The following is a 27,335-nucleotide window of genomic DNA, read 5'->3' as shown; positions in this document are numbered from 1 at the left end:
TGTTTTGGCGTCTCTTTCTGTTTAACTGAACGTGTTAGGCTATCCCCTCCTCTACACATGACGATCCGGAGTACAACTGGTCAGAATCCCACGCTTGTCCTGTGGAGCGACAAACGGGATCGACAGGTGTCCTCTCATGCCAACTGCGAAGATCGATATTCGTTATAGCAATCACTGGATGGTCTTGTCCAGACTTGTTTTTTACAACTTACTGTCAGATAGATAGATCATCATGGGATGTTACTGAGGTTCAGAGAGACACTGGTTCTCTCAATCATATTAAGTGTTGAGTTGCATCCCTTGATCATATCAAAATTGGATGGATATTGTTCAAATCCACAGATACACACTGATCGTGATTCATGACATATTTTTGCTCATAGGGCGATGAACGTCATTGACGGCTCACTTTGATCGTTAAACTGACAAGGTGAGTGTTACGGTTAAAATTTGCCGTGACAAAAGGTGTAAGAAATCCCCTGAGAACCGGCAAAATATAACACTGAGAAGTCTGAACGTTTCAGTAATGTTCTACTGAGCTAAACCAAAGGCAAGATATACATGTTCACAATAGAGGTTTCATATACAATGCAACTGAGTCAGATATAAAGTAATGGGTCAGAAATATAACATCAACTGGCCAAAGTCTTGGTTTCAGTGTCAGAACAGATGTGCTGAATGTAACGCGGCGAGGGGTCAGACAGCGGTTATGTAGCTCAAGCGTTGACAAAGGCAGGCAGTTTAATGTACTCCAGTTAATTGTGTGTGTGTCCGAGTCGTCAACACGAAAACCAACCTTTATATACAAAGTCACTAATTACAGAACATTCGAGAACTGCGAGCATCGCCATCAACTTAGAATCTTCTAGTAGTCTCCCGGAAGTACTCAAAACACTTACTCAACAGGAGGTAACTCTAAAGCGCTACTTTATAGCTTGCTACCAAAGAACAAAAGGCTTTGAAAATTTATTATACGAAATCTGACCCATAATAAATATCACTCAAAACATTAAACGTTGTGATCAAATAATAATTATTACTTACTCGATAATACAATTTAAAGAAAATACACTGTCGTAACATGACATATAGCTAAATCAATGTCCAATATGGAGAGAACCAAAGTGTCGGGCACAAGGAAGTGCTGACGGATTATTTGATTTTATCAAACAAGTAAATACGTTAACAAAGCAGGACTAGGACGAAAACAGTCGTCGAGGCACTCCAGGGTTCCAAAAACCCCAAAAGATCAGGGTTAGAACTGATATTGAGCAATCTATGGTTGTCGAAAAATTGGGTGGTCAGGCTTTCTGACTTGGTTGAAGAATGTCATCCTGTCCCAGTTACGTAGATCGATGCTGATGATGTTGATCACTTGATTGTGTGGTCCAGACTGGATTATGTACATCAGCGCCATATAGCTGGAACACTGATGGTTGTGCGGGGCTAAACAACAAGCCAACAAATCATTCTCCCATAATACAAATATGATACCCTCAACCCCATGAAATCACCGTTTCTGGCTGTGTCATGTTTGACCTTCAACAAACACAGGTGTGTGCTTTCTTTTGTACGTCAGTACATCTCACTACAACATACAAAGAACATTGAGTGTACATTAATCTTGATCAGAATATCTGATAATATGATCTACATTCTGGGAGTTGTGAGTTAAGTACCAAGCACACAACCTACATAACATTTACCTTGATAACGGCTTAGTACTCCACATCGAAACGTCACCCTGTCCAGTAGGCAATATGCTGACAGTCGAATACTTCGTTACCAATTATGTATTACAGATAGATCACATAAGCATCATACATACATGTGTAGGGCGGGAGCGGTGGGGTAGGCAAGTGATTAAAGCGTTCGCTCGTCTCACCGAAAACCCGGTTCTATTCCCCACATGTGTGAAGCAAATTTCTGTGGTCACCCGCCGGGCACCACCAAGCAACAGCTCTACGCCCTTCTCGACCAACACCAGAGAGACAACTACAGACTCGTCTTCGGAAATTCAGCATACATACATACCCAATTTAATGCATGTTCAAGATTAGGGAAATAGAGTTTGTGTCTGTGTCAGCTTGGATGACATTAATACAATTAGTTACACTACCTCTATTATGGCATATGTACCCGCATCAATATTCATTGATCGTTGCTATTTACACATAATACATCGTATGCATGTACGTATGTACGTATGTATGTACGTATGTATGTATGTTATTTTTCGTCTATCTGTGCCATCTAATCTGTAGTGAAGTATGCTACTTTGTAGATAACATTTGTCTCCTACACATAGTGCGTCGATCTAGATACCTTCACCGTCTTCAAGCTAAACGTTATGGTGAGTCAGTGAGTGAGTTTAGTTTTACGCCGCTTTTTAGGAATATTCCAGCAACATCAAGGCGGGGGACACCAGCAAATGGGCTTCACACATTGTACCCATCTGGGGAATCGAACCCGGGCCTTCGAACACAGTAACCACTAGGCTACCCCACCACCCCGTTATGAATTCAGTCGTATGTAGGGTCATACATGTATGTATGTATGTATGTATGTATGTATGTATGTATGTATGTATGTATGTATGTATGTATGTATGTATGTATGTATGTATGGATGGATGGATGGATGGATGGATGGATGGATGGATGCATGCATGCATGTATGTATGTATGTTCAATTCCCCACATGAACAGAATGTGTGAAACCCATTTCTGTTGTCCCCCGCTGTGATATTGCCAGAGTATTCCTAAAAGTGAGGTAATATTTATTCCCCCCTCCCTCTTGTGAGTGGCCAGGTGATATTGACCTGGCCTGTATGTACATCCGTGACGCAAGCATACGAAACGCCTATACGTCGTCAGTATGAATCTAATAATTAGTCTTGCTTAGCTTTGAACACTTTAGGGAATGGAGAGGCAACATTGTGGTTGAAAAGCTGGAACGCCAGAATCTGTTCTCTATAGATTTCACTGTTTGAAGATCATTACTGATGTCCTTTCATCGTGAGAGTCAGTATCAAATCACGCTCACGCTTAGAAACACTTATACTTAGGTCTACTTGCAATAAAAAACCCGTCATCACATGGGTGTCACATGGCCGTGATTGTGTACAGATTACACAGGGGTAAATATTGCATAGTAGTGAAGAGACATCAGCTGACGGAGCAGCAATGTCGGAGAAGACGCTGGGGAACTTTGTGGAGTGCCCCGTGTGCAGGGCGAGGTAACTGATTTAAAAATATTATGTCGACATATCGTGAAGAGTGAGTGAGTTGGGTCACTGTAGATCCGTTCTAACCCGGAAGTTTAGCATAATGTATTTCCGGTGATATGTACACATGTACACAGATAAAATATTCCACTGAACTTGTTAATGTTTAGGTCCTTTTGTAATCTTATCATTTCTTATCATCTTATTTTGTAAACTCTTATTATTTGCAGGATTCCTACTGCATGATAGATATTATTACACACTTTTTTATGTGTGCGTGTGCTTGTGTGCTCCTGTGTGTGTGCTTGTGTATGTGTGCCTGTGTGAATCCTGTCCACCAATCACAAGCAATGCAAAAGTATGTCAAGCGTTGACGCGAATAACAAGGGAACATACGATACACGTCAAAATAGTAGATAGAATTGTTTGTCTCTGATACATTTCGCTATACATTTGTATAGCATACACACTTTTAAAAGCGTAACGGGGCCCAGGTCAAAGACCATTACAGAATAGCCGTTTAACGCCAAATCCTTGGTCAGAAGGTTATGCTCATTAAATTCCCCCGAAGTAATGAAGTGTAGACACAAACGGTTAGTGTTACATGAAGAAAAAGAAAAAAACCATGTTCATTATGCATCAAAAGAAATGGAGATATGGACATGTATACTACCCATCAAAGTTTAAAGTCACTTAAATCATTCACTATATGTTATGTATATGGTTACATCGAAGATGAATTTCTCCACTAACTGAGTGGAAACAACTACAAAACTTTAACAGACGAAGTGGACGAGGATCATGGGTAAAATTGCTGAAAAGAATGTGGAAATATCTTGTATGTGAACAGGTATGTTTAAATGTAAAGTTGTGTTGAAAATTCGTCAATTTTCACTGAGTTTCTTCAGTTTTTTTAAACTCACGACAAAAATCTTTTCAAAGTTACGAATTCCTTCATAGTTCATTTTCAACCAGTTCTTACTCAGAAAATGTTCCTCCACAGCCACACCCCAACGAAGAAAGGGTTGAAAGATGGCGTCTATGCATGTACTTGTGAAAACTGTGGCCACTTCTTCAAGTTCAAGGTCACAGGTGTTCTCAAATCCACTGTCACTTTCACCATCAATGGGACTTCCTACACAGGTACATTTGGTCATGTTTAACACATCTTCATCTTCTTCCAAGTCTGGAGTACAATTGCATTGCGCAAAGTTTTTGAATGAACTTAAGGGGCTTTAGTTTTGCAAAACAAAACTGTAATTGAGTACTGTAATCGTGTACAGAGGAAAAAATCAGATTACACACACACACACACACACACACACACACACACACACACATATATATATATGTGTGTGTGTGTGTGTGTGTATATATATATGTTAATGTCGTTATCATTCAATGTTATATATATATTTGTATGTATGTATGTATGTATGTATGTATGTATGTATGTATGTATGTATGTATGTATGTATGTATGTATGTATGTATGTATGTATGTATGTATGTATGTATGTATTCCTTTCTGTATACATACACACAAACACACACACACACATTTTGGTAATGTTACATTCTAACATTGTACATGTAAAATCTGCTAAATATACACATTCGATTTTCCCAGATGTCGTTATCATTCAGTGTTATTGTCCTTGCATGTAGCTCTTCAGTTATGAAAACCGTAACCGTTACGTAAAAGTCACTGGGTAACCAACTCCTTTCTCTGACGCCATCTCTCCATTTTGTCCCACTAAGGAAGGCTTTAAGACAAGCGTGGCCTCTCTGATTACGACTTGTGAGAAAAGATTTTTCTCTCTGTAAGCACACAAAATCAGTTCATGTGCACCTTTTGCATGGGCTATGAATTGAGCTCTAGCTCCTGTTACCTACTGATTTCTGCCTCTAAAGTATGTTTTAAGTTCTTTCATGTCAGCTGAATCAAATTTGACGTCACTCTCAACAATACTAACACCACCTTTTACGCAATTTTGATGAAGCTACTCACCGGAAGAAAAAGTTGGGGGGGGGGGGGGGGGTGATTCTAAAATATCTTATAAAAGGAGTTAACAACAAAGCTCTTCACTCGATTCTTTAAAAGCTATTGGGCTCAAGGATATTAACAGATAGATGTCACCATACACAGAACATTGAATTCCCCAAACGTTACACCCGAGGTTTCATTACACTTTTTAACTTTTTCATCGACATGTTTTCACAGCTATGGTGCTATATGTTATTGGAATCTACACAAGCTTGTGATACAAGCACTGTTACGTCCGTATTTCCTTTAATAAGCGATCGGGCTCTTATTGTTTCAACGGACTTCAAGACCCTTTTCTTAATGGAGACTCGGCGCTTATTACAATACAGGTCAGACGCTTATTAGAGGTTTGGCGCTTATTAGAGGCTCGGCACTTAGTGACATCATTCCTAAATAAATCTAGCTTGGAATCAGGGGAGAATACATTTATACAAAAAATACCCACTGCTTATTAGAGGAAACCGGATATATATTGTAATATTAACACATTTCTGTTATAAAGAATATGCATTCAGTGTATATTTTTGTACAATACTTCAGTTGGTAACCAGTATGCTGCAGCCCTGTCCCTGAATGAGTTCATGAGGTCCAAGGGTGTGTCCTATGGCACCAAGGCCATGTGCATAGAGGGAGGGTGTGGCGTGTGCCTCGTCACTACCACACTGTATGACCCCGTCACAACGACTACGCAAACCTACACGGTCAACTCGGTAAGGAATCTATCCAACAATATTTTTCAGTTTTTATATCTATGGTATCTTCTAAGACATCAACGGCACGTTGTGCTTTGACGATGATATGCCATTAAAAACGTGGGGAATATTGTATTTGCTAGATTGTTAAAATGCAAATGATGTAGTCAAGGAGGAAACAGGTGATAAAGAGAAATTAAGTGGAAATGTGACAATGTTTCATCTGTATTCGCATACATTAGTTTTACTCATACGCATTGGCATTGGCTAATGGATTGCTTGCTAAATGAAATATCCTCTTCTTTATTTGAATGGTATGCATAACAGTGAGGGATCCAAGATTTTTGGGTATTCAAGAAAGTACTGTAAAGTGACCAAAATGGAGACTACCCACTGACTGCAGGACACCCTGACGTAACTGCGGACACCGTAAAGATAGCCTTGTTCAGGGTATCTCCAATGTATTTAGTTCGCATTACATTGAAGGCCATGGGTTGTACAGTAGGTCTATATGAGACTTAGTTTAAATACATTTAGAGACCTGTGAGTTCTACTTTGATTTGAACCTAAATACCTACATTGTGTAATCTATAAACTAGAAACTGTAGGGCGATCTAGTGTCTGACTTGTCTATGTCAGAAATGAAATGCCACTGTCAAAATGAGGTACGTTGATGTGGTATATAGACTAAAACTATTAACGGATTTATTCTTTCAGTGTCTGGTTCCTCTGTATGCGTGTGACGGCATGCAAGTGACAACCATCGAGGGTCTGGGCAATACCAGGGATGGTCTACACCCGATACAAGACCGTCTGGCAGAGTACAATGGCTCTCAGTGTGGATTCTGTAGCCCCGCTCAGGTCATGAATATGTATGGGTAAGACATTCAAAATATTCATATATGAAACATATATTTGGTACAGAACTTTAGTATGTATGTTTTTACTCACTCATTTTCAAAGACAAATACAAGAATTCGAATCCACGACACGCATCCCCAGAAAGTATACATAACCTTGTGAACTAAACATACTTGCCTCCTTTGACTTACATCTAAGCGATTAATATATTCTACGGTGTAACTTGATAAGATCTTTACAATGATAATATTGCTGAAAGCGAATGACATGGTTTCCTTAAGGAGTACCTGGATAGCATGATAATCTCATTAAAGACTCTGAATACTGACTTTCCACAAATGGTATAGTATCATATGTGTTTCAGCCTACTGAAGAGAACACCCAAGCCTACCATGCAACAAGTAGAGAATGCCTACGATGCTGTCATTTGTCGTTGTACAGGTGAGTTGTAATGTACAATGAACCAATCAACATAATTATTTTTCCTGACATTCTGTGTCAAATGTCAACGAGGTGCTTTTTTCCATTGATTGGCTGTACTTCCCTGCGTGTGTGTGTGTGTGTGTGTGTGTGTGTGTGAGAGAGAGAGAGAGAGAGAGAGAGAGAGAGAGAGAACCAATACTTCAACAAAGAAATATGCTATCTTTAGTTATTTTCTTTAAAAACATATATATTGATATGTAGTAACAGTGTAAATTTTGACATGACTGTCAATTTCCACTGAAAATAAACAATTTTAAGGTCAACGATACGTCTCACAGCACGGAACAAAATATCGATACATTTATCGTTCGATAAAGTATCACGATTATCGGTACTAAGATATCTCGTCACAGCTCTAGAAGATAGGTTGTTGAAGAACAACTATTTATAAAGTGTGATGTTTCAGCTCATGTAGCATTATCAGTTGCTTCGGAAAGTGTTGCAAAATTTCAGCGAGTATAGCATGTCTGTGGAATACCGTAAGGGACATTCTCGCGATTTCGACCTTTAGAAACAAGCTTAAAATGTCAAAAGTGCGAGGATGCGAGATCGCGAGAATGTCCCTTACAGTATTCCACACATATCTCCTTGACATGAGGTCTGTAGCAACACACAGGCAGCCATTTCCCCATCTCGTTGGAGTCAACCAACCGTACAGTCACTGATTTCATTCGTAGAATGCACTGAGCCTGTCAGTGTCAAAATATATCCCGCAAATACAAAATAGTTTTTTAAGTGAAACATGAATTTTGTTGACGTCTTCCTTAATTGACAATTATGTATCTTCTGGAGGTAAGGTAGGAATTATCCCGAATAGGTATTTCACATATCTTCCTAAAGACTAATGTTTCGTACAATTATCAAGACCGAGATGTTGCCATTAGTTAATTGATACATTTATGTATAATGAATAGATTTTTAACGTTGTCAAGCAAGAGAATATAACAGAAACGTTACATCATATTGTAATAAAAAAAAGTTGTCATCTATAACGTATCTATCCATTCTTACATGAATAGAACACTAAAAATCCTTGACATCAGATGTTTTGTAAAAGAGTAAGTCTGTACAGTAGAGTGTCCTGTTCATGTACATTTGCCGTATCTCATCTGGTACGAGATATGAGATGGTATTTGAAGCGGTGTAGCTGATCATTCGAAACAATACATTTGACATTACATGTACTAACCAGTGTCACCAAAAGACCCTTTATCACAATAATACCTCAATGCTATCGGGTGAGATAGCACTAAAGGTTAGGTCTATACGTTAGGCTGAAACGTGTGAACATCTCGACACATTACAATGGTTTTAACAGGATAGTATGATCATGATTATCACTTCACTCTACCGCTCTGTATCAAATGTTTTCATGTGACATTTTAAGTGATTTTCAAAAAAGAATTTCAATAAATATTTTATATAATATTTGTTGAATAAATGTGAAAAAGTATAATTCCTCAATTTCATATTTGAAACAATAAACCGTTTGCTCTAATAATAGAGCCTTAGTATGACCTAAAGGTCGATAGCAAGAGCAACAGTCTGTATAATATGACAACCAACAAATTGTTAATAAAACTGGAGTTGGTCACGGTTGTTGTTCACTGTGGGTGGTGTGCATTCTACAAGACTGATCTTTTTGACTTAGTCTGATAAGTATTTTTTTGTCTGACGGACGTTGAAATACAGGAATACGTTTTGTAGAAGACCACTTAATTAGCTGTTCTTGATTTTCGTACAAGCATATAGCGTAAAGTTATTTAATTATTATCAGTATCAAGTTTAAGGCATTGTATTTCACTCGCTAGGTACACATGTGTAGTTGACTGAATTTGAACATGTTCCTGTTATACCCAAATGTAAATAAATATGCAATTTCGTCTCTACTCAGGATATCGCCCAATTCTGGATGCCATGAAGTCCTTTGCTTCAGATGCCCCTCCAACCCTTCCTGGCGGTGCTATAGACATTGAGGTGACGTTCATAATGATATTTTTTGCTTCCAGTTCCTGGTGATGACACATGTATCTTCATGTGTAAAACATAGTAATGCAGGCTGATAACAATGTATATCTGATTTTCGCTTAGTCCGTACAGGCTGGTTCTTGTCCGTTCCTTCAGATACCCCGTTTCTCAATCTCGTTAAAAACAGGAATGAAGACAATGATACTATGGCTGATACTGCCTGTATATACATTTCTTTGATGCAATCGAGTATGCAGTGATTATTGCCAGTGATTCACTTTATCATAGTTTTCAAAGTTGTTTGGAAGATCGTACTGCTTATAGATGAGTCCAATATTTTCTTACCTAACGCGCAAGTGCTTATGTTCGTTTTTTTCCTAGTGGAGGTGTAGCTTGGCACTGTTGACGGATTCGCGAGCTGTACTGTTCAACGTTCATTCAGTGGACATAAGTGTAATGTTGTCCTGTTTATTTGGAAATCGATACAAAAGTTGCAATTATCACACGTTTTTTTTTCAAATAAGAACTACCAGTTGCTACTTCCAGGAACTGGACAAGAACATTTGCAAGAAGACCGGGAAGACGTGCACAGGACGCTGTTCATCTGAAAGACAGACTGACCTGGAGGAGGTCCCCCTCCACATTGTACTGCAGGGGTCACAGTGGTACAAACCCACCACCAGGCAGCAGCTCTACGCCCTCCTCGGCCAACACCAGGGAGACAACTACAGACTCGTGTTCGGAAATTCAGGATTTGGTAAATAATCAATAAAAGCTAAACCCGTAAGTAGGGGAGACGCTCTAGGTGCCCAAGAGACTCATCTTACTGCACGAGTCAGCGATGGGTATAGTCATGTTTTGAAGCTCTAACTCGGAGACAAAACTGACAAGGTATGCCACAGTGACAGCTTATTTTATCAATCAACTCAGCCGTAGACATGAATAATGCTTTGTACCTCTTCCGTGCATTTCATACACAATTTCTGATCCCTCCGTACATTTGACTGACATTTTCTGATCAAGCCGTATATTTGACTGACAGTTTCTGACATTTCCGTAAATTTGACTGACAGTTTCTGATCTCTCCGTACTTTTGACTGCAACTTTCTGCTGTGCATCGGATACAGCTAATCCGATATAATTTCTGACCCCTCTGTAGATTTACCTGACATTTTCTGACCCCTCCGTACATTTGACTGACAGTTTCTGATCTCTCCGTACTTTTGACTAACACTTTCTGCTGTGCATCGGATACAGCTAATCCGATATGAACGTCTCCCACTCATATGATCGAACTCTACTCTATTATTAACTTGTCTTCCAGGCGTATACAAAGAGATCGGCCCATGGATGTACAATGTCCTCATTGACCTGCGTGGCATCCAAGAGTTCTACAGCATTTCTGTAGGTTTTCATTGCACTTGACAAACAATATTAATCTCGTAAAGAGTTTCCATGAAGAGCACGAGGCTTAAAGAACCCATTTTCATTATGAGAAAACTGAACATAACAACAGAGAATACTCAATGTCGATTGTGCACAGAACAGAGCACATTCCGTCAGTAATTCAAGCATCTCCTAATGGGTTACTATTAAATAGCGAAAGTGTACACAGGTTGCTTCAGAGTTCATCAAACACTTTCAAGGAATCCATCATCATGCATCCAAATGCTTTCTATTTCCCAGATTGACTCCTCCAAGGTGATGTTTGGACCCAGCATCACTCTGACCAACATGATGGAGGTTTTCGAAAAAAACAGCACCAACCCTGCTTTGTCCTATTTCCGGGACTTCGCCAGCCATGTGGCCTACATTGGTAACACTGGACTGAGAAATGTAAGACAACAGTTTATACTTATGTATTATTTACCATCTTATCCATTCGTGAATATTTGTGTGCGTCGGGCGATTGACCACACAGACTACACTTTCATGTATGACTTCGGGTTTTTGCAATATGTGTGGGCAGGCATCTGGATGCCCTGATCCATGAAGCGAGTGCCCACGGGCAACTGTCCAGAGAGACATGCCGTAGTGTGACATCTTAAGTTATAGTCCTATTGAAACAACAGTAAATCTCCTGCTTTTACTGAAATACATTGTAAACGGAGCGAAAGTAGAACTAAGAATAGTATAATTTTGGCAGAAAATGTTTGCAAGGTGGAATTAATGTTATTTGTTCCGACTATCTGTTTTTGTGATGTGAGTGTTGAATTATGCAATATTTGATTTGGATATGAAATGATAAGGGGTCGTGTCATTTCAGCTGGGCAGCTGGGCCGGGAATCTGATGTTGAAGAACCTTCACACGGAGTTCCCGTCTGACGTCTTCACTATGTTGGAGACAGTCGGAGCAACACTGTTCATTGGTAAGATTGTGCATTAGCACAAAGTTCTCATTAAGTAGTACGGCAGACGTTACGGTGGCAGATATCAGTTTGGGGAAACACAACAACAACAAAACAACAACCCCAGAACGGAAACAAAATGGTACGTGTTACTTCACGACAGGCACCATTATCAATGTACCTTCCTGTACTTATGTGTAGCTCTAAGGGTGAAAATATATCCAAAGGCATATTAACGATGATACAAACGTTCTTCGTTGAATTTTATGTTTACATGTTACATGCGCATAACCAGTAGCACATAAAATCTTGCTCGAAATGATACTAGATTCTGGTTGATTCTGAACTCGTCAAAATCGTGAATGGCAGTGTAAGGACCACTAACTAACGTGACCGATTGACCGCACATGAATACAATGAACTCGTCGACCCTTTCGTTTTGTAAACAAACATCTCGGACATGGGCGATGCCTACCTCGGCAGCATTTTCATGCTTTTGAAGTGAAAAGCAAATGATTTGAAGAAGAATTTGTTGAGGCTAATCCAACGGAAGAAACTTCGAAGCAGGAAAATTCGTCAGCAGCGCAAAGGCTGCAGTATTCCACCATACCTCCCTTTGGTTCTGTGACGCCGACAACACACGTCGGTACACTCGTCCTAACCTGTCGACTTCCGTCTCGGCCGTAATGTCCTTCCACTTCCGCTGACCATGTCTTCCACATAAACCTGGCATGTCAGGTCTTTCCCAAATTTGGAAAAGCAGCGTGATTTTGCAGCTATTACTTCTTTGAATAAAGTTAGCGGAGACTAAACTTAGCGAGTTCATGTCTTGGACTGGGGCGATTGTCTCACAGAACAAGAGGTTAATAGTGCGCTTGAGACAAATCAGATAATCGTACTTGCTCATTGTATAAACTGTATGAATAGCTTTATTAGCTTAATTTTTACGATATGGTAATATCTGCATGTAACAGAGGCAGAAAATTGTTGATATCATATTATGCTATAATTCTTAAATAACTGGAACGGCGTTTTGTATATATATTTAATACTGCAAATGCTCACTATAAAAGGTACAATTTCAAGTGTCCTATTCTTCTAAATATATAACAGACAAACAATTACATCGTCGCTGAATATCAAATTTGAAACGTTATAGTTCGGTCAAAGTGAGAATACATCCTTCCATGGACAACAATCTTGGTCTTTGCAGGATCGAGTGATGGCACCGAGAAGTCGTACAGCCTCATAGACTTCCTGACGCTAGACATGAAGGGCAAGGTCATCCTGTCTGTCACACTTCCAACATTCCCATCTGGAGACGTCTATGTGAAAAGTTTCAAGATTACCCCAAGGCACCAGGTATATGTGCACATTTTGTTGGCGGAACACCCTTTGTAGTTTGGAAAGAACAACCAGTTTACTTAATCATTTGTTGATGTTCATTTTTTTTCAGAACGCCCACGCCTATGTAAACGCAGGCTTCAGGATGCAGCTGGACAGGAGCAACAACTTCACCGTCAAGACAAAACCATCCCTGGTGTATGGAGGCATCAACAAGACACTGGTGAGTCAGCCAAGCAAAGAACTCGCAAGACCTAATTTGTACGGCAACAATGTGTCAGTCGGACACAGTGTTGACCCGGCCTCCTGAGATGCCACACCTCACGAAGCAGCATTGTGTCTGACAGATGTGTCAAAAATTCAATGATTTTGAGTTCGAATCCAGGATTCATTGTGGTGTAAGTCAGGTTAGGTTAGCCAGGTTAACGCAAAGCATGAAATTTATTAACCTTTACCACCCTTTAAGTATATTTGTAGAATTCTGATTGGTCAATAGCCAAAGCATAAGGAACCATGAACAGTACACCGAGTCAAATTTGTCACGTGACACACTATACGGATTGTACGAATGACCTTGACCTTAGATGGAATGTGGCTGCCATACAGACGATCGCTTCGAAATTTTAGAGTCGGCATATTCAGTTATGAGTATAAACAGAGTAATACAATTGTTGCCATAATTTCTTATTTGTTTGTGTCAATAAATGTATCAAAAAGTAAAATGTTTCTGCATTTCATTTTTCGTTCAACAAAACCTCAAATTCGATAGTTTTTATTATATACTAATCGATCCCGAGTTATCTCCCTTTATGACCGTTCAGGAAATATGGCGAAACATTTTGCGACTCATTCTGCTGAAAACTGAATGTTGTTGTTTAAAGATAAGCCTAAGGGTTATAAGTTCGAAGGAAATACGGAATTTACACCCTTTCAAAACACCGTCTTAGTAATAATATACATTTATACCTTACACAGTCATGTATGCAGCGTGAATGAAATACAATGAACATGTCCATTGTCAATGAGAACGGTACTATCACTAAGATTCGGACTTTATTAACCATTTTTCACAAATTTCTCAAACATATGGACCTCATTTGTCCTGTTTGATGCCGTTTAAAAAAGTCTTTGTTGATATATCCAGGTACATGCAAGCAATACAGAGGCATTTCTGCAAGGGAAACAACTGGGGGATGCATCTGTTCTCAAAGGTAAGGTCGACTTGCATATAAGAATACTACATCGATGGATTCTCAATTTGCTTTGAAAATACGATGATGAGGCGAGCGATGATGGGAGTAATGTTTGTTACGAATATGGTACGAACTGTGGATTGACCTGGTTGTCATGTTGTGAGGGGTTTAGATGAATAAAATGGTTCATGGCTATCCCGAGGTGCAGGTTGTGGCAAAATTGTGAGCTGATGTGTGCCTGATATATTGACGTATGTCATGGTATCCCAATTGCGTAGATCTATAGTCATGATGGTGATCACTGGATTATCTGGTCACGACTCGGGTTATTAACATTGCTGATTGTGGCACATTGTGCACTGAGGTATGTACGTGCGTTCCTCATCCCCACTATTTCCTTCTTCAGCTGCAATAGCCAGTCTATCTGCCGAGCTGATCCCAGACACGACTGCTGGCTTATCGAGTACAACCTACAGAAAGAACCTGGCCATCTCGCTGTTCTACAAGGTCAGCCAGTTTACATTGTCGTATGATTGCTAGACTTATCTCGAGGTCAGACGTCATCTCTTTAGTCATAACGGCGTCCCAGATATCGATGTGATATTGATAACGATCATTACACAGTCTGTGTATGATGCTACAAATATTGCTGCTGATAATATTCTCAGTTCTCGAGTGTCTAATATATAGAATCAGATCTTGTGAATGTGCTCACAGTGGTCCATTAACTCAGTCGTTTAATGTTTCCATCGCTGGTTTGCCTGAACCGCCTGAAATAAATGCAACAGACTACTCCTTAAAACAACATTCAACCACATACGCAAAGTATTTTTGCTGTCCGATCTCTCCACAAATGTCTGGATATATCGACATGTACAAATATCATCGATTCAAACATATATCTATTTTTAATTAGGGCAGTGGGATAGCGTTAGCTTGTCACGCCGAAGACCCGGGTTCGATTTTCCTCATGGGTACAACATGTAAAGCCCATTTCCAGTGTCCTCTCGCCGTGATGTTGGTGGAAGTTCTATGAAAGCGGCGTAAACCCGAGTTCACTCACTCACTAATTATTGAATTACAGGAAAATAGTACTAGTTAGCACCAATTTGAAAAGCCCGAAATCACACAATTCTTAGTGGTTTACGTCTTTGCTGACAAGTCCCAGCACTATTAGGTTGCTGACAAACTATGCGAGGATCATGCACAGGAAACCGTAACGATCAGGATTCTGGGGTGCAACAGGGAACCAATCATCGGCTATTTAAATCTTGTCAACAGACAGGTGTGAAGTCAAATTAATCCTCCGCTTCCTTAGAGGTATACGGTCGACGTTGCTGTGGAAATCCTGATGAACATTCTCATTGTCCATCTGCTTGATTACAATCGGATTGAAGTGACTTAAAACGAATGCGTTTTCCTTGAATACTCCCCTTCCTAACTTACACCTGTGTACAGAGGGTGACAGAAAAGTCAAAGAGCCTAGAATGCTATAATGATATTGCTAGATATTGCTAAAATGTTGCTAAAACCTCCCTCACTCTTTCCTTCAGCGTGCGATCTGTGTGTTCCACAGCATCTCAAGCACACTTTGTTCTCTTAATCTGGAAGAAAAACATCAGAAGTGATGGTAACAGTACAAAACCACATCCCTCTATTCCCCAGTATGTACTCGGCATGTGTGGTGAGAAAGCAGCGGCAAGATTCCAGAGTGGTGGCACCAACTTGATACGGCCTGTGTCTTCAGGCACTCAGACATATGACACCCGAAAGGACGAATATCCCCTGACAAAACCAATGGTAAAGGCTGATGCAGTGCTACAGGTTGGTGTTTCACTGGCATATGAAAACAGCTAATGTTAGCCTAATATAGTATAGGCATGTGCTTCTTCATACGTTCTTGTGTTAGTTTGCTGTCAATAGTTTTGTGCTTGTGGACTTCATTATCAATCCCATTCTGTAAACTGCAAAGATGGTGATATGATCGCCCCAACCGGTTTCCACCATTCAACCATTCGGCGTCAACCACATTGATGTAAAAATGTATACCCTGTCATTGGTTCGATTCATGAATAAAATGGTGTTTGTATAACAGTGTGTGTTACCTAACGTCGCGCTCACTGCAATAAAAAGGTTGACTATCCATAGAAACATAGGTTTTCTTTCATCTTTACAACTACTAAAAATGCCCCTCAAAGATGATAATGTATTCATGTAATAAAGATTATGAACGATAATGGCAAATTTCTTCCCATCATGCTTGCTATCCAGCAAACAAGTTTTGAAGTCATTTGTTAATAACGCTCTCCACACGATCTAGACAGTAATAAAATTTCTTTTCTGTATGTTCGGCATGTTCACAGAAGTAAGCCATGGAGAGCTTTCTTCAAAAACGAATGTTTTTCTTAAGAAACGACTAAGGGGATCGGGTGGTCAGACTAGTTGAAACATGTTGGCTGACACAGGTGACAAGTCTCGATGTTCATCATGTCGGGTACATAATTAATTATACCCCGCCGTCACATAGCTGGGATATTGTTGAATGAGACCTTAAGAAAAACATAAACCAAGACAATATAAACAATTTCTATGATTAGGAAATTCATGACATTTTGTACTGAGACAAGCGTCATCCCAAGTCATCTCCTTGTCTCTCCATCTCCATGTATAATGGTTCAGACTTCAGGACGAGTCCAGTACGTTGGTGACATTCCTCCACTTCCAAATGAAGTGTGTGCAGCATTCGTCATCAGCAGCGTTGGCAACGCCGACATCGACACTGTCGACACCTCTGTAGCCATGGTAACCGAAACAAACTAAAATAATGACTCATCAATTTTTTTCTTTCTTAAAGAAAGACTTTTCATCAAGTCAGCTCTTGGCATATTGTCCCTTGGCCGTTTGAAGGTCGACCATTTCATTGGAAAAAAGGATCTTAGACGTTGTTTCTTCGCAGGATCGTGTAGGCGATTGAGTGAAAATAGTCGATTAAAAAATCTGCCATGTGCATATGCTAAACTTGCTGTGTTAACATTGAATACCGTTTATGAAGCTCACAACTTAAGAATCATGCGTTCAACATCAGGACAAAATGTGAAATCAAAACCACGAATTCTAGTTTAGCAATGTATGCTTTTCTGCAATTATTTCACAAACATGCTTGTCTCCAAAAAATGCGTAGATAAAAATGTCAAAATTACTCGATAGCATGTTGTTCTATATTTGGTATTGTTTTTGTTTCCAGTCCTACCCTGGAGTGATAAAATACATATCTGCAACAGACATACCGGCGTCAAGGAACAATTACAGGGTGCCACCTGGAGCGGTTGAGGAGGTACTGACAACACTTATACTAGCAGCTGTTTACAATTATACATTCTTCTTTCTGTTAATGTTTCTCAAGGAGGTCCAACGCTACGTTCGGAAAACCAAACAATACAGATAAACAAGATACAGGCCCTTTAATATTCGAATCAGTATTAATGTTTCAATAATACGAAAGTGCCATGATCCTACATTGATCTTTCGAAATAAACAAAATGAGAAAAAGTTATTTCGAGATATAAAATATCATTGCTTTCGATATTATCGATTTATGACAGCAGAATCATGTTTTATAAGTTACATGATATAGAAATTATATTTCATTATATATAATGTGGACTGCACTTAATAGTCCTTTGTGTTGTTCAAAGATAATGCATTTATTCAGAACTAATTACAGCTGTTCCAAATTATCCATCACGCTATTTATTCTTTCCAGGTGTTCTGCAGCGGAAGGGTTCTGTATAGTGGACAGCCTATAGGCCTCATTGTGGCAGGTAGAGTTCCTTCTCAGAAGCACAGTATATGTACTGCGTTGCCTTCTAGCTACCTACTATGAGAAACAAATATATAGCGTACCTGGCAGGCCTATTTTAGTTTAGTTTAGCTTTACGCCGCGCTCCAGCTATAGTCCAGCATTATTCCAGTATTATTCCAGCTATATGGTTGGGCCAGCCTATAGTGTCACAAACATTGACTCATGGTCTTGTATAAAACAAGCAATATGTGGTATCCCTCCTGATGCATGTTCAGAAAGATGATGCATTGGAATGATTTTAATATGTTTGTAAGGTGTTTCGTCATTTCTATAGGGACCCAATCATACACTTTACGGTCAAGATACTGAATTTGGTTTAATCTCACATGAATTCTATTGTATGAATACTTGAACATCATGTCTGACAAAGCTAAATGTATGTTATTTGAACAATACATTATTTACATTCAGGGCTGTGTGAGTGAGTTATTAAACGTTATATTTAACGTCATATCGACAATATGTCAGCCATATCTTGACGAAAACAATTTATTATACATAGTGATGAAAACATTCTGAAGAGCAAAACCTGTCGACGGTGAACAGTATAAATATATCTATAGTAGAGAATCACAGATATGATTATACAACTAGCATGTACAACTGCAATATTTTAATCAAAGTAGACGACACAACATAAAACACGGGTTATAAATCGCCCACAAGTACATCAGTCAGGGAATTATATATTGCGTTCATTCCTAGCTCTACTTCTTGAAGACCAAAGGCGATGAAAACGTGTACGCGTGTATGTACACGCTCATGTATATGCACATGTACATGCACACGCACACGTTCTCTGAACGACCAATGAACCAAGTTCGTGTGAAATGCTTTGAGAAGAAGAGCAAATCTGCATGGGCGTTCTGGTGATCTGAAAAGTGAAACAGAAGGCTCTGTGCTGCTCGGAGCAGGCACTTCCCGATCGAAATCATCAATGTAGGATTTGCAAGAGTGAGAGAGTTTAGATTTACGCCGCACTCAGCAATAGTTCAGCTATATGGCGGTGGTCAGTAAATATATAAACATCGAGTCTGGACCAGACAATCCAGTGATCAACAACATGACCATCGAGCTGTGCAATTGGGAACCAATGATGTGTGTCAGCGAGCCTTACCACCCGATCCCTTTTGTTTGCCTCCTACGACATTGATGGTCACCGTTTGTGGTAAGCATTGGTTGCTGAAGACCTATTGCACCCCGGATCTTCACCAGTCGATTTGCATGAAAATATAAATATGAAATGTAGGTGAATGAATCTGAGACTATCAAGCAACGCGATAGTGGATTCCAATTGCAAGCCCTGGCACCGAGTATAAAGAGAGATGCGATTGCTAGCTCGATCCTTTCATAATCGTCTTCTCTATTCGTTCTGACTCAGATGTCAATCCATAGCCGGCCCAGATATTGTACACGAAAAGTGACAGTTATAAAATTCTTTGAAACAGGCCTGTAAACAGTCCCAAACGTAATCAAGCCAACATGCCTGACCTTGGTGGGTTCTGTCGAGGGAGTGAAATTATTTGCATCATTGATTTTCACCCAGTCGGACTGACAAGACATAGGAGAAACATGGCAATTGTGAAATGTAACCATTCTTGTCAGCTTTCTTACTCCCCACTGTGCTCGTACCCGTGAAGGTCCGAGGTAGAATAGACCTTCAGCAACCCACGCTTGCCATAAAAGGCAACTATGCTCGCACGAGGCGACTAACGGGATCAGGTGGGCAGGCTCGCTGACTTGGTTGACACATGTCATCGGTTCCCAGTTGCACAGATCGATGCTTATACTGCCGATTACTAAACTGTCTGGCCCAAACTCGAGTATTTAGAGACCGTCGCCATATAACTGGAAGTGTCATGTAAAACTAAACTCAGTCTTTTCCCAGTGTGCTCGGTGATGTAGGTTAGGTACCTTCGTGCCTGCCACTGGAGAGTATCCGAGGATATCTTTTAAGACACTGCAGCAGGCTAGAATGATGGGAATACAGAGACCTCTAGATGGATTCGACTCAGCAGCGCTTCTTTGAAATCTGGGACGGTGGTGCGGCCTGGTGGTTAAAGCGTCCGCTCGTCACGCCAAAGACCCGAATTCGATTTCTCACATGTGTAAATGTATGAAGCCCATTGCTGGAACATTGCTAAATACGGCGTAAAACTATACTCACTCACTCACTCTTAGAAGCCCAGCTGGCCGTGGGCCGCGTGTAGAGGTGGGTAATCGCGATGAGCTGGGGTTGATGATGAAAGATGGTTAATACGATATTTGTTACATTTTGTTTCAGTGGACCAACTATCAGCTGACACCGCAGCCAGCATGGTAAAGGTCACCTACAAGAACGTCCAGCCTCCCATCATTACGACAGAAGATGCCATTCAAAAGAATTCCATATTCCCAAACGTTGCCAAAGAATTCAAACTCGGCGATGCGGCAGGTAACTATTTAATTCGTAGATATATGTCTAAATATATCCAGCCCTCATATTTTTCACTTGTTAAACTTAGTAAGTGACTAAAATATTTATGATACTGATTAGATGATACTGATGTTGCAATTTTCATTTACTTTCTTCTTCAGCTGCAATAGCCGGATCCGATAACAAGATAACTGGGAGCATCAAGATGGGACATCAATACCATTTCTACCTGGAAACACACGTGTGTTGTATATGTGCTAAGTCTCATACCTTAGCATGGCCTTGCGTCAGTCGCAGCGCTATCATTCCTGTATACAACGCCTCACATACCCTGAACCACAATACATTCCCCGCTGCTTAGCCCTCCCTGCAATGCTAAATCCCTAAATGAAGCAAATCTAGATTTACTCAGGTTCTGAATCTCATAAACTCTTTAAATGGGTTTATTAGTAACTATCAAATTATGTCTAATCACAGACTACACGTTAGTCTAAATTCATGAGCATTAATGACGGATTGCATCCATGTGTGGAAGATGAAGTCAAGAGTTGCACCGCTTTCTTTATCAGTCCAGTCAAAGTGGACACAGACGCGAACATTACATGTAACATTGATATGAAGAATTTGATTAATGTAGTCATACTTCCTAGTTAATCAATCACATCATCTTCTTTGAACTTAGTCAATTTCATATTCATGTTTCATGGTAGTAAATGACGTCTTGACGATTCCCGCTTATTGACGTAAATATCATTCCGTCGTAATGGATGGCGGTCTAATGGGGATTTTCGCGTTAATTGTAACACTTGCTACGAATGATATTGTTGCGTATGACTTACGTTGATCTTATTCCTGCTCTTTTGCGTCATTTACTACTAATAATAATACTTGTCGAAGGCACACTTCCTTCCTACAATACACTCTGTTATGTGTAATCTTTTGTTTAAGGAGAAAGCGCCAATAATTGACTCACTATTTCGGAGTTGTAATTTCGGCGTTCGTGCTACACCATCATTCAGAAGTTTTACTTTAGCAGGAAGTACAATAATTTAGCTGAGATGAGCATAATGCACTGTGATGCTTTGCTGGTGTAGAATATGCATGTTGTTTGTGCGACGAGTGTCATATCTGTGTATGATTGATTTAGGAGAAGGCATAATATCCCTGTCGTACTTGGAACATGACCTTGTACAGGTTATGGCTAATACACCGAAACGTGTAGAATGACTGGTATTATCTGTGCAAGACGCAAACGGTAACATCACTTCTTGCACGCACTCCTGGTATAGTTTATGCCCAATTCTCTGCACTCCTAGTATAGACTGTGCATAATTCAAGCTGTACCCCTGGTATAGACTTTGCCTAATTCAGTTCTATTTTTGGTATAGATTTGCATGATGCAGCCGAACCCCTGATTTAGTCTTTGCATAATTCAGCTGCACGCTTAGTATAGGCTATGTATAATTCAGTTGTACGCTTGGCATAGGTTATGCATGATTCAGCTGCACGCTTCGTATAGGCTTTGCATAATTCAGCTGGCAGCTGTTGTATAACTGTATATCGTCTTCTAGTTCTGCCTGTGCTACCCAGCAGAGGATGGTGTGGGAGTTGATCTCCACTGCCCAACTCAGTGGTCAGATTATGTACAGCAGGCCGTAGCTGCACTACTTAACATAAAGGAAAGCAGGTACCTACTTTCGTTATGGGTTTTTATTTTGTTACATCATGCTAATATATAACCAGGATGCATGGCAGATCGCCACACTAATATATACTCATACTGCATGGCAGATCGTCTTTCTAATATTTAGCCATGATGCGTAGCAGATCGTCTTACTAGTATGCAGGCATGCTGCATGGCATGACATATGGTTACGTGTGTTTGTATATTCAAGTGTAAGTGTCAACGTCAAGCGTCTTGGAGGAGCTTTCGGAGGGAAGGTAACTCGCGCCAGCTTGCCTGCGTGTGCAGCTTCCATCGCGACATACATCACGAGAAGGTGGGTAGAACTGTAATACTTAATATCTACATAATAACAAATTGTCTGTTTGTTCGATCTAATTACCAGATGAGAACATGCCTGAATCCAGCAACCAAGGACCCCTACCGCATCTGACGTAAGAGTATTCATGGAGAATATTCCCTCGTCTGACTGATACCTAGTGTGATCACTGCTTATAGGTGATCTATTTATATGTTGCTTTTTATGCGATTATTTCGTCAGGACTCGTGAAGATCCGGTTTGAATTGATTTTCAGTAAACTGTGCTTGTTGTCACTAGAGGTAACGAATGATCAGGCTCGCTAACTTGGCTGACACGTCCTCGTATCCCAATTGTTGGATCGATGCTCGTGATGTTGATCACTGGTTTGCCTGGTCCAGATTCGACTTTTACCAGAGCACTGGCATATACCTGGAATATTGCAGAGTACGGTGTAAAACTATATGCACTCACAATGTTTCGTCAGATCATAGTACAATACATGACTGGTTGGTTGGTTGGTTGGTTGATTGCGAGAAGGTGAGATCGGTATTAGTGTAAGTGTGATCTAGGATGACAAAAATCGAACTTTCAGACCTGTCCGCCTGTCGATGAACCTCCACACGAACATGAAGGCAGTTGGAGGCCGATTTCCTTATCTGGCGACTTACTCAGTAAGAAATAATTTGCCGTTTTTTATGCAGTGGCAAACACGTCTCATTACTTGTGATGTTCATCTGCAACCATGACTCATCACTTTGATCTTCCACTGCAACCATTTGTCATCACTCTGATGTTTTCGTCTAACCATGTCTCATCACTTTCATGTTCCACTGCAACTGCGTCTCATCGCTTTGATGCTCCTCTGCAACCGTGTTTCATCACTATGATGTTCCTCTGCAACCGTATCTCATCACTATGATGTTCCACTGCAACCATGTCTTATTACTTTGATGTTCCACTGCAACCATTTTTCACCACTCTGATCTTTTCCTGTAACCATGTGTCATCACTTTGATGGTTCTTTGTAATCGTGTCTCATCTATTTCATGTTCCACTGCAACTGTGTCTCATCACTATGATGTTCCACTGCAACCATGTCTAATCGCTATGATGTTTCACTGCCACCGTCTCATCACTTTCATGTCCCCCTGCAACCGTGTCTCATCACTTTCATGTTCCCCTGCAACCGTGTCTCATCACTTTCATGTTCCACTGCAATCATGTCTAATCGCTACGATGTTTCACTACAACCAGGTCTCATCACACACTCATGCTGTTTCTGTAATATCACTCAGTTATGTTTCTCTGTAACCAGATCGGGGTCAACAATGATGGAAAATTGAATGGCATCCAGCTGACGGCCAATGCTAACTGTGGGGCAACTCCTAATGACTGTCCTCTCTTTGCGTTTCCTGAAAATATGGACAACGGTAATACAGGAGCGATCCAAGAACATCTTAATAAATAGTGTCGTTGTTCAATGTAGTGGGTTTCACCTGTACTAAAGTTTAGTAACAACCATGTTATATTTTAAAATGAAGATAATATTCTTTCTAGATTTCGTTTTCCATCATGAAAACATGTCTGTCATTCCTTTTTTCTCACAAAAAGTAGAATGGCACGATCCGACACAATGCAACGATCACTACTTCTGTGCATATTTGGTATCTACAACAATAGTGTGTGAGTGAGTGATGTTTTATGCCGATTTTAGCAATATTCCAGCAACATCACGACGGGGAATGCCAGAAATAGACTCCACTCATTGTATCCATCTGGGGAATCGAATCCGGGTCTTCGGCGTGACAAGCAGACGCTTTAACCATCAGGCTAGCGCACGGCCCCTCTCCAACAGTGACATGTAACCCGGAGGAAGGAAACTAGCCTCTACTGTGTGTAGCGTAATTTGCATTGATATTTCCATTCTTTTCAGCCTACTACTGTCCAGCATGGGATTTCAAGCCAGTTGCCCTGAAGACAAACCTCCCTTCCAACACCTACTGCAGATCGCCTGGTAATTTGATTGTTTGCTTGTTTGTGCAAGATCATCAGGTAGTTTGTTCGCTTGTTCAAGGTGACCTGATAGCTTATTTTCAAGATCGCCCGGTAGTTTCTTTGTTTGTTGAAGATGACCAGATAGTTTATTTTCAAGATCGCCAGGGTAGTTTGCTTGTTTGTTTGTTTGTTTGTTTGTTAGCATCGCATGGTAGTTTGCCTGTTTGTTTGTTTGTTTGTTCAACATAACCAGATTGTTTGTTTGTTCAAGACACCGCATCTCACGACAATAATGGGCTGGCTAAGGCAGATTGTTTTCCTACCCTGAATCGTGTACTGAACGAAACAGAAACATATAAATGATCTGACGAGACTTTGCATTCAGTAAGTCATTTCCTGCCCAACTTATCACTGCAATAACTCGTGGGTAAGGGCAAATTTATCACGTCCAAGATACAGATTTCCTGCTGCAACACCTTCCGCAATAAAAGCATACCTCTCCATTTTAAATAGGCAATCGTGGATTGAACGATACTTTGGTTAAACCCAAGATTAGGACGTGAATAGAAATGACGAAGTGCATATACTTCTATTTAAACCTTGCACTATCTTCCTGATGTCATTCATATATCTATAGTATTGTTTCTGCAGTAAATATATTGAAAACGCACAAGCATTGAATTCATTTCTTGCATAAGGGGCGGTTCCTATTTCTTTATTTTATTTGTGAATATACGGGTTAGGATCGATCTTCGGTAACTTAGTTTTTATCGTAAAAGACAACTAATGGGATCGAGTGGTCAGGCTCGCTGACTTGGTTGACATATGTCATCGTAATGCTCTTGATCACTGGATTGTCTCTTCCGGACTCGATTCTTTACAGACCGCCGCCATGAGGTGGAATACTAGAGTGTGGTGGTACAAAACGAACGAACCAACCAACCAACCATATCCAATTCTTTGAAGATCATAAAAGAGAAACTATAAAAAAGACCTCAAACTACAGAATGTTTAAAAGCTCCCTTGACCATTATGGCTACTACCACGATGCATGTCATGTTTTTGTTATTATTTTGAGTTGTAATTTAAACCGTTTGTTATACAAACTCCAAGTACCCAAGTATCAGTTTGTCTCTTTAACTTCCAGGAACCGTACCGAGCATTTTCATCATGGAGGCGATGATGGATCACGCCTCCAAAGTCCTGAACATGGACCCGCTGGAGTTCAGGAAGATAAACCTATTCACCAAAGGCCAGGTGAGTTAATAAGGAGAAAAACATAATGTGTTGGCCAATTTCCGGGTGTTACTGAGCATTTGAGGACGGGAATAATTCATTTGAAACCTCCGGCTGACGCCGCCGGTTCCAAATGTATTCTCGTGCTTTAAATAACGCCAGAGGTTTCAAATGAAATATTCCCGGGCTTCAAATACTCTATAACACCCGGAAAGTGGCCAACACATGATGTATATCGACATTGTAAACAAAAAGGTAAACCAGATGGTTTTACTGTCTGCACGCGTTTACATCGAGTACGGACTTTACGTCACAATATGATTTGAATGACGTCACCACTGTTGATGACACAATTAAACAATTGTTTGCGCTGTTTCTACGTGTCAAGACGCAGCAAATAGTTTCCAGGAGCCAAATACCATTTGATCATGATCATCAGATTACAGAACACACTGACTTTTGATTTACAATGTTAGACAGCACACCCCATCGTCCAGACCCCGATATTAACGTCGGTCCTTAGGCCCGAAGTTGACCGAAAACCACTCGGACCGCCAGTTTTCGTTTTCTGCAAGTGCTTATGGCCGGCAGCTTTTTCCTCCCCATGAAGTGAGAGTATCATTTCCAGGACCAACATATTCTGATCAGGACTCGCAACGTTTTTCGGTTCCCGGTCCTTTGGGTCTGCAGCTTTTCAATGTCAAGTGTTAAAACTGACATCATGTACATATGTATTTTCTTTACACCCATGAGGATCCGGCTTAGTTCTTCAGTAACCCATGCGGAGTCAAAACAAATGGAAAAGACGGTTGTAAAAGTATAGAGCCAACAGCCATATCTCTTAATGTTGTCGATGCCAAAGCATGGCATCAACTGTCATGCTGTTGGATAGTCTCAGATCCATTCACCTACATTTATATAAATTTTATTCATATATTCATGCAAATCGACCCATGAAGATCCGGGGATAGAATAGGTCTTCAGCAACCCATGCTTGCCACAAAAGGCGACTATGCCTGTCGTAAGAGGCGACTAACGGGATCGGGTGGTCAGGCCCGCTGACTTGGTTGACACATGTCATAGTATCCCAAGTGTCTGACTCGATGCTAGTGTTGCTGGTGAAGAGAGAGCCAAACACAAACTCTGGAGAAGGAAGTGAGTGGGTGAGTTTGGTTTTACGCCGCTTTTAGCAATATTCCAGCGATATCACTGCGTGGGACACCGGAAAATGAGCCTCACACATTGTACCCATGTGGGAAATCGAAACCGTGTCTTCGGCGTGACGAGCGAACGATTTAAACCACTAGGCTACCCCACCGCCCCTTCTGGAAAAGGTAATACAAAAAGTAAGAAGCATGCATGGTGAATTCCATGTCACCGTGTACCTAATACTTGACTCATGATGTTGATCACTGGATTGTCTGCTACTGGCTCCGTTATGTATGGAAAATAGGACAGCTTTAAGCTGCAACCAAACAAAAGTTTTACTGTACTGGCTCATCCTCAGCAACCCATGCTTGAAAGAGGCGACGACCGGTTTCGGTGGTCAGGCTCGCTCGGTTCACACATATCGTCGTATCTCAGTTGCGTAGACCGGTGCTCATGCTGTTGATCACTGCATTTTCTGGTTCGGATATGATTACTTACAGACCGCCGCCACATATCTGGAATATTACTGA

The 27,335-nt window shown here is 40.5% G+C and overlaps 1 protein-coding gene across 1 annotated transcript in view; it reads left to right on the top strand.

Annotated features, from left to right (window-relative positions):
* Positions 1–3,158: 3,158 nt before the first annotated feature.
* LOC137262154 (uncharacterized) overlaps positions 3,159–27,335 on the top strand; it is a 35,350-nt gene continuing 11,173 nt past the window's right edge. Inside the window, exons 1-26 of the mRNA XM_067799935.1 lie at positions 3,159–3,238; positions 4,230–4,369; positions 5,814–5,983; positions 6,683–6,843; positions 7,191–7,267; positions 9,204–9,286; positions 9,824–10,034; positions 10,602–10,681; positions 10,964–11,113; positions 11,544–11,646; positions 12,839–12,987; positions 13,082–13,192; positions 14,114–14,180; positions 14,569–14,669; positions 15,828–15,986; positions 16,842–16,964; positions 17,407–17,496; positions 17,926–17,983; positions 20,309–20,458; positions 20,602–20,681; positions 22,012–22,127; positions 22,336–22,440; positions 23,018–23,096; positions 23,741–23,855; positions 24,359–24,439; positions 25,568–25,677. Of these exons, the coding sequence (XP_067656036.1) occupies positions 3,186–3,238; positions 4,230–4,369; positions 5,814–5,983; positions 6,683–6,843; positions 7,191–7,267; positions 9,204–9,286; positions 9,824–10,034; positions 10,602–10,681; positions 10,964–11,113; positions 11,544–11,646; positions 12,839–12,987; positions 13,082–13,192; positions 14,114–14,180; positions 14,569–14,669; positions 15,828–15,986; positions 16,842–16,964; positions 17,407–17,496; positions 17,926–17,983; positions 20,309–20,458; positions 20,602–20,681; positions 22,012–22,127; positions 22,336–22,440; positions 23,018–23,096; positions 23,741–23,855; positions 24,359–24,439; positions 25,568–25,677 (2,922 nt within the window). The 5' untranslated portion in view covers positions 3,159–3,185. The remainder of the gene's footprint in view (positions 3,239–4,229; positions 4,370–5,813; positions 5,984–6,682; positions 6,844–7,190; positions 7,268–9,203; positions 9,287–9,823; positions 10,035–10,601; positions 10,682–10,963; positions 11,114–11,543; positions 11,647–12,838; positions 12,988–13,081; positions 13,193–14,113; positions 14,181–14,568; positions 14,670–15,827; positions 15,987–16,841; positions 16,965–17,406; positions 17,497–17,925; positions 17,984–20,308; positions 20,459–20,601; positions 20,682–22,011; positions 22,128–22,335; positions 22,441–23,017; positions 23,097–23,740; positions 23,856–24,358; positions 24,440–25,567; positions 25,678–27,335) is intronic.

The sequence above is a fragment of the Haliotis asinina genome, chromosome 14, assembly GCF_037392515.1.
Source record: "Haliotis asinina isolate JCU_RB_2024 chromosome 14, JCU_Hal_asi_v2, whole genome shotgun sequence".
Taxonomy (NCBI): Eukaryota; Metazoa; Mollusca; class Gastropoda; order Lepetellida; family Haliotidae; genus Haliotis; species Haliotis asinina.
The sequence above is the reverse complement of the archived record's forward strand: the minus strand, read 5'-3'. Positions and strand labels throughout refer to the sequence as shown.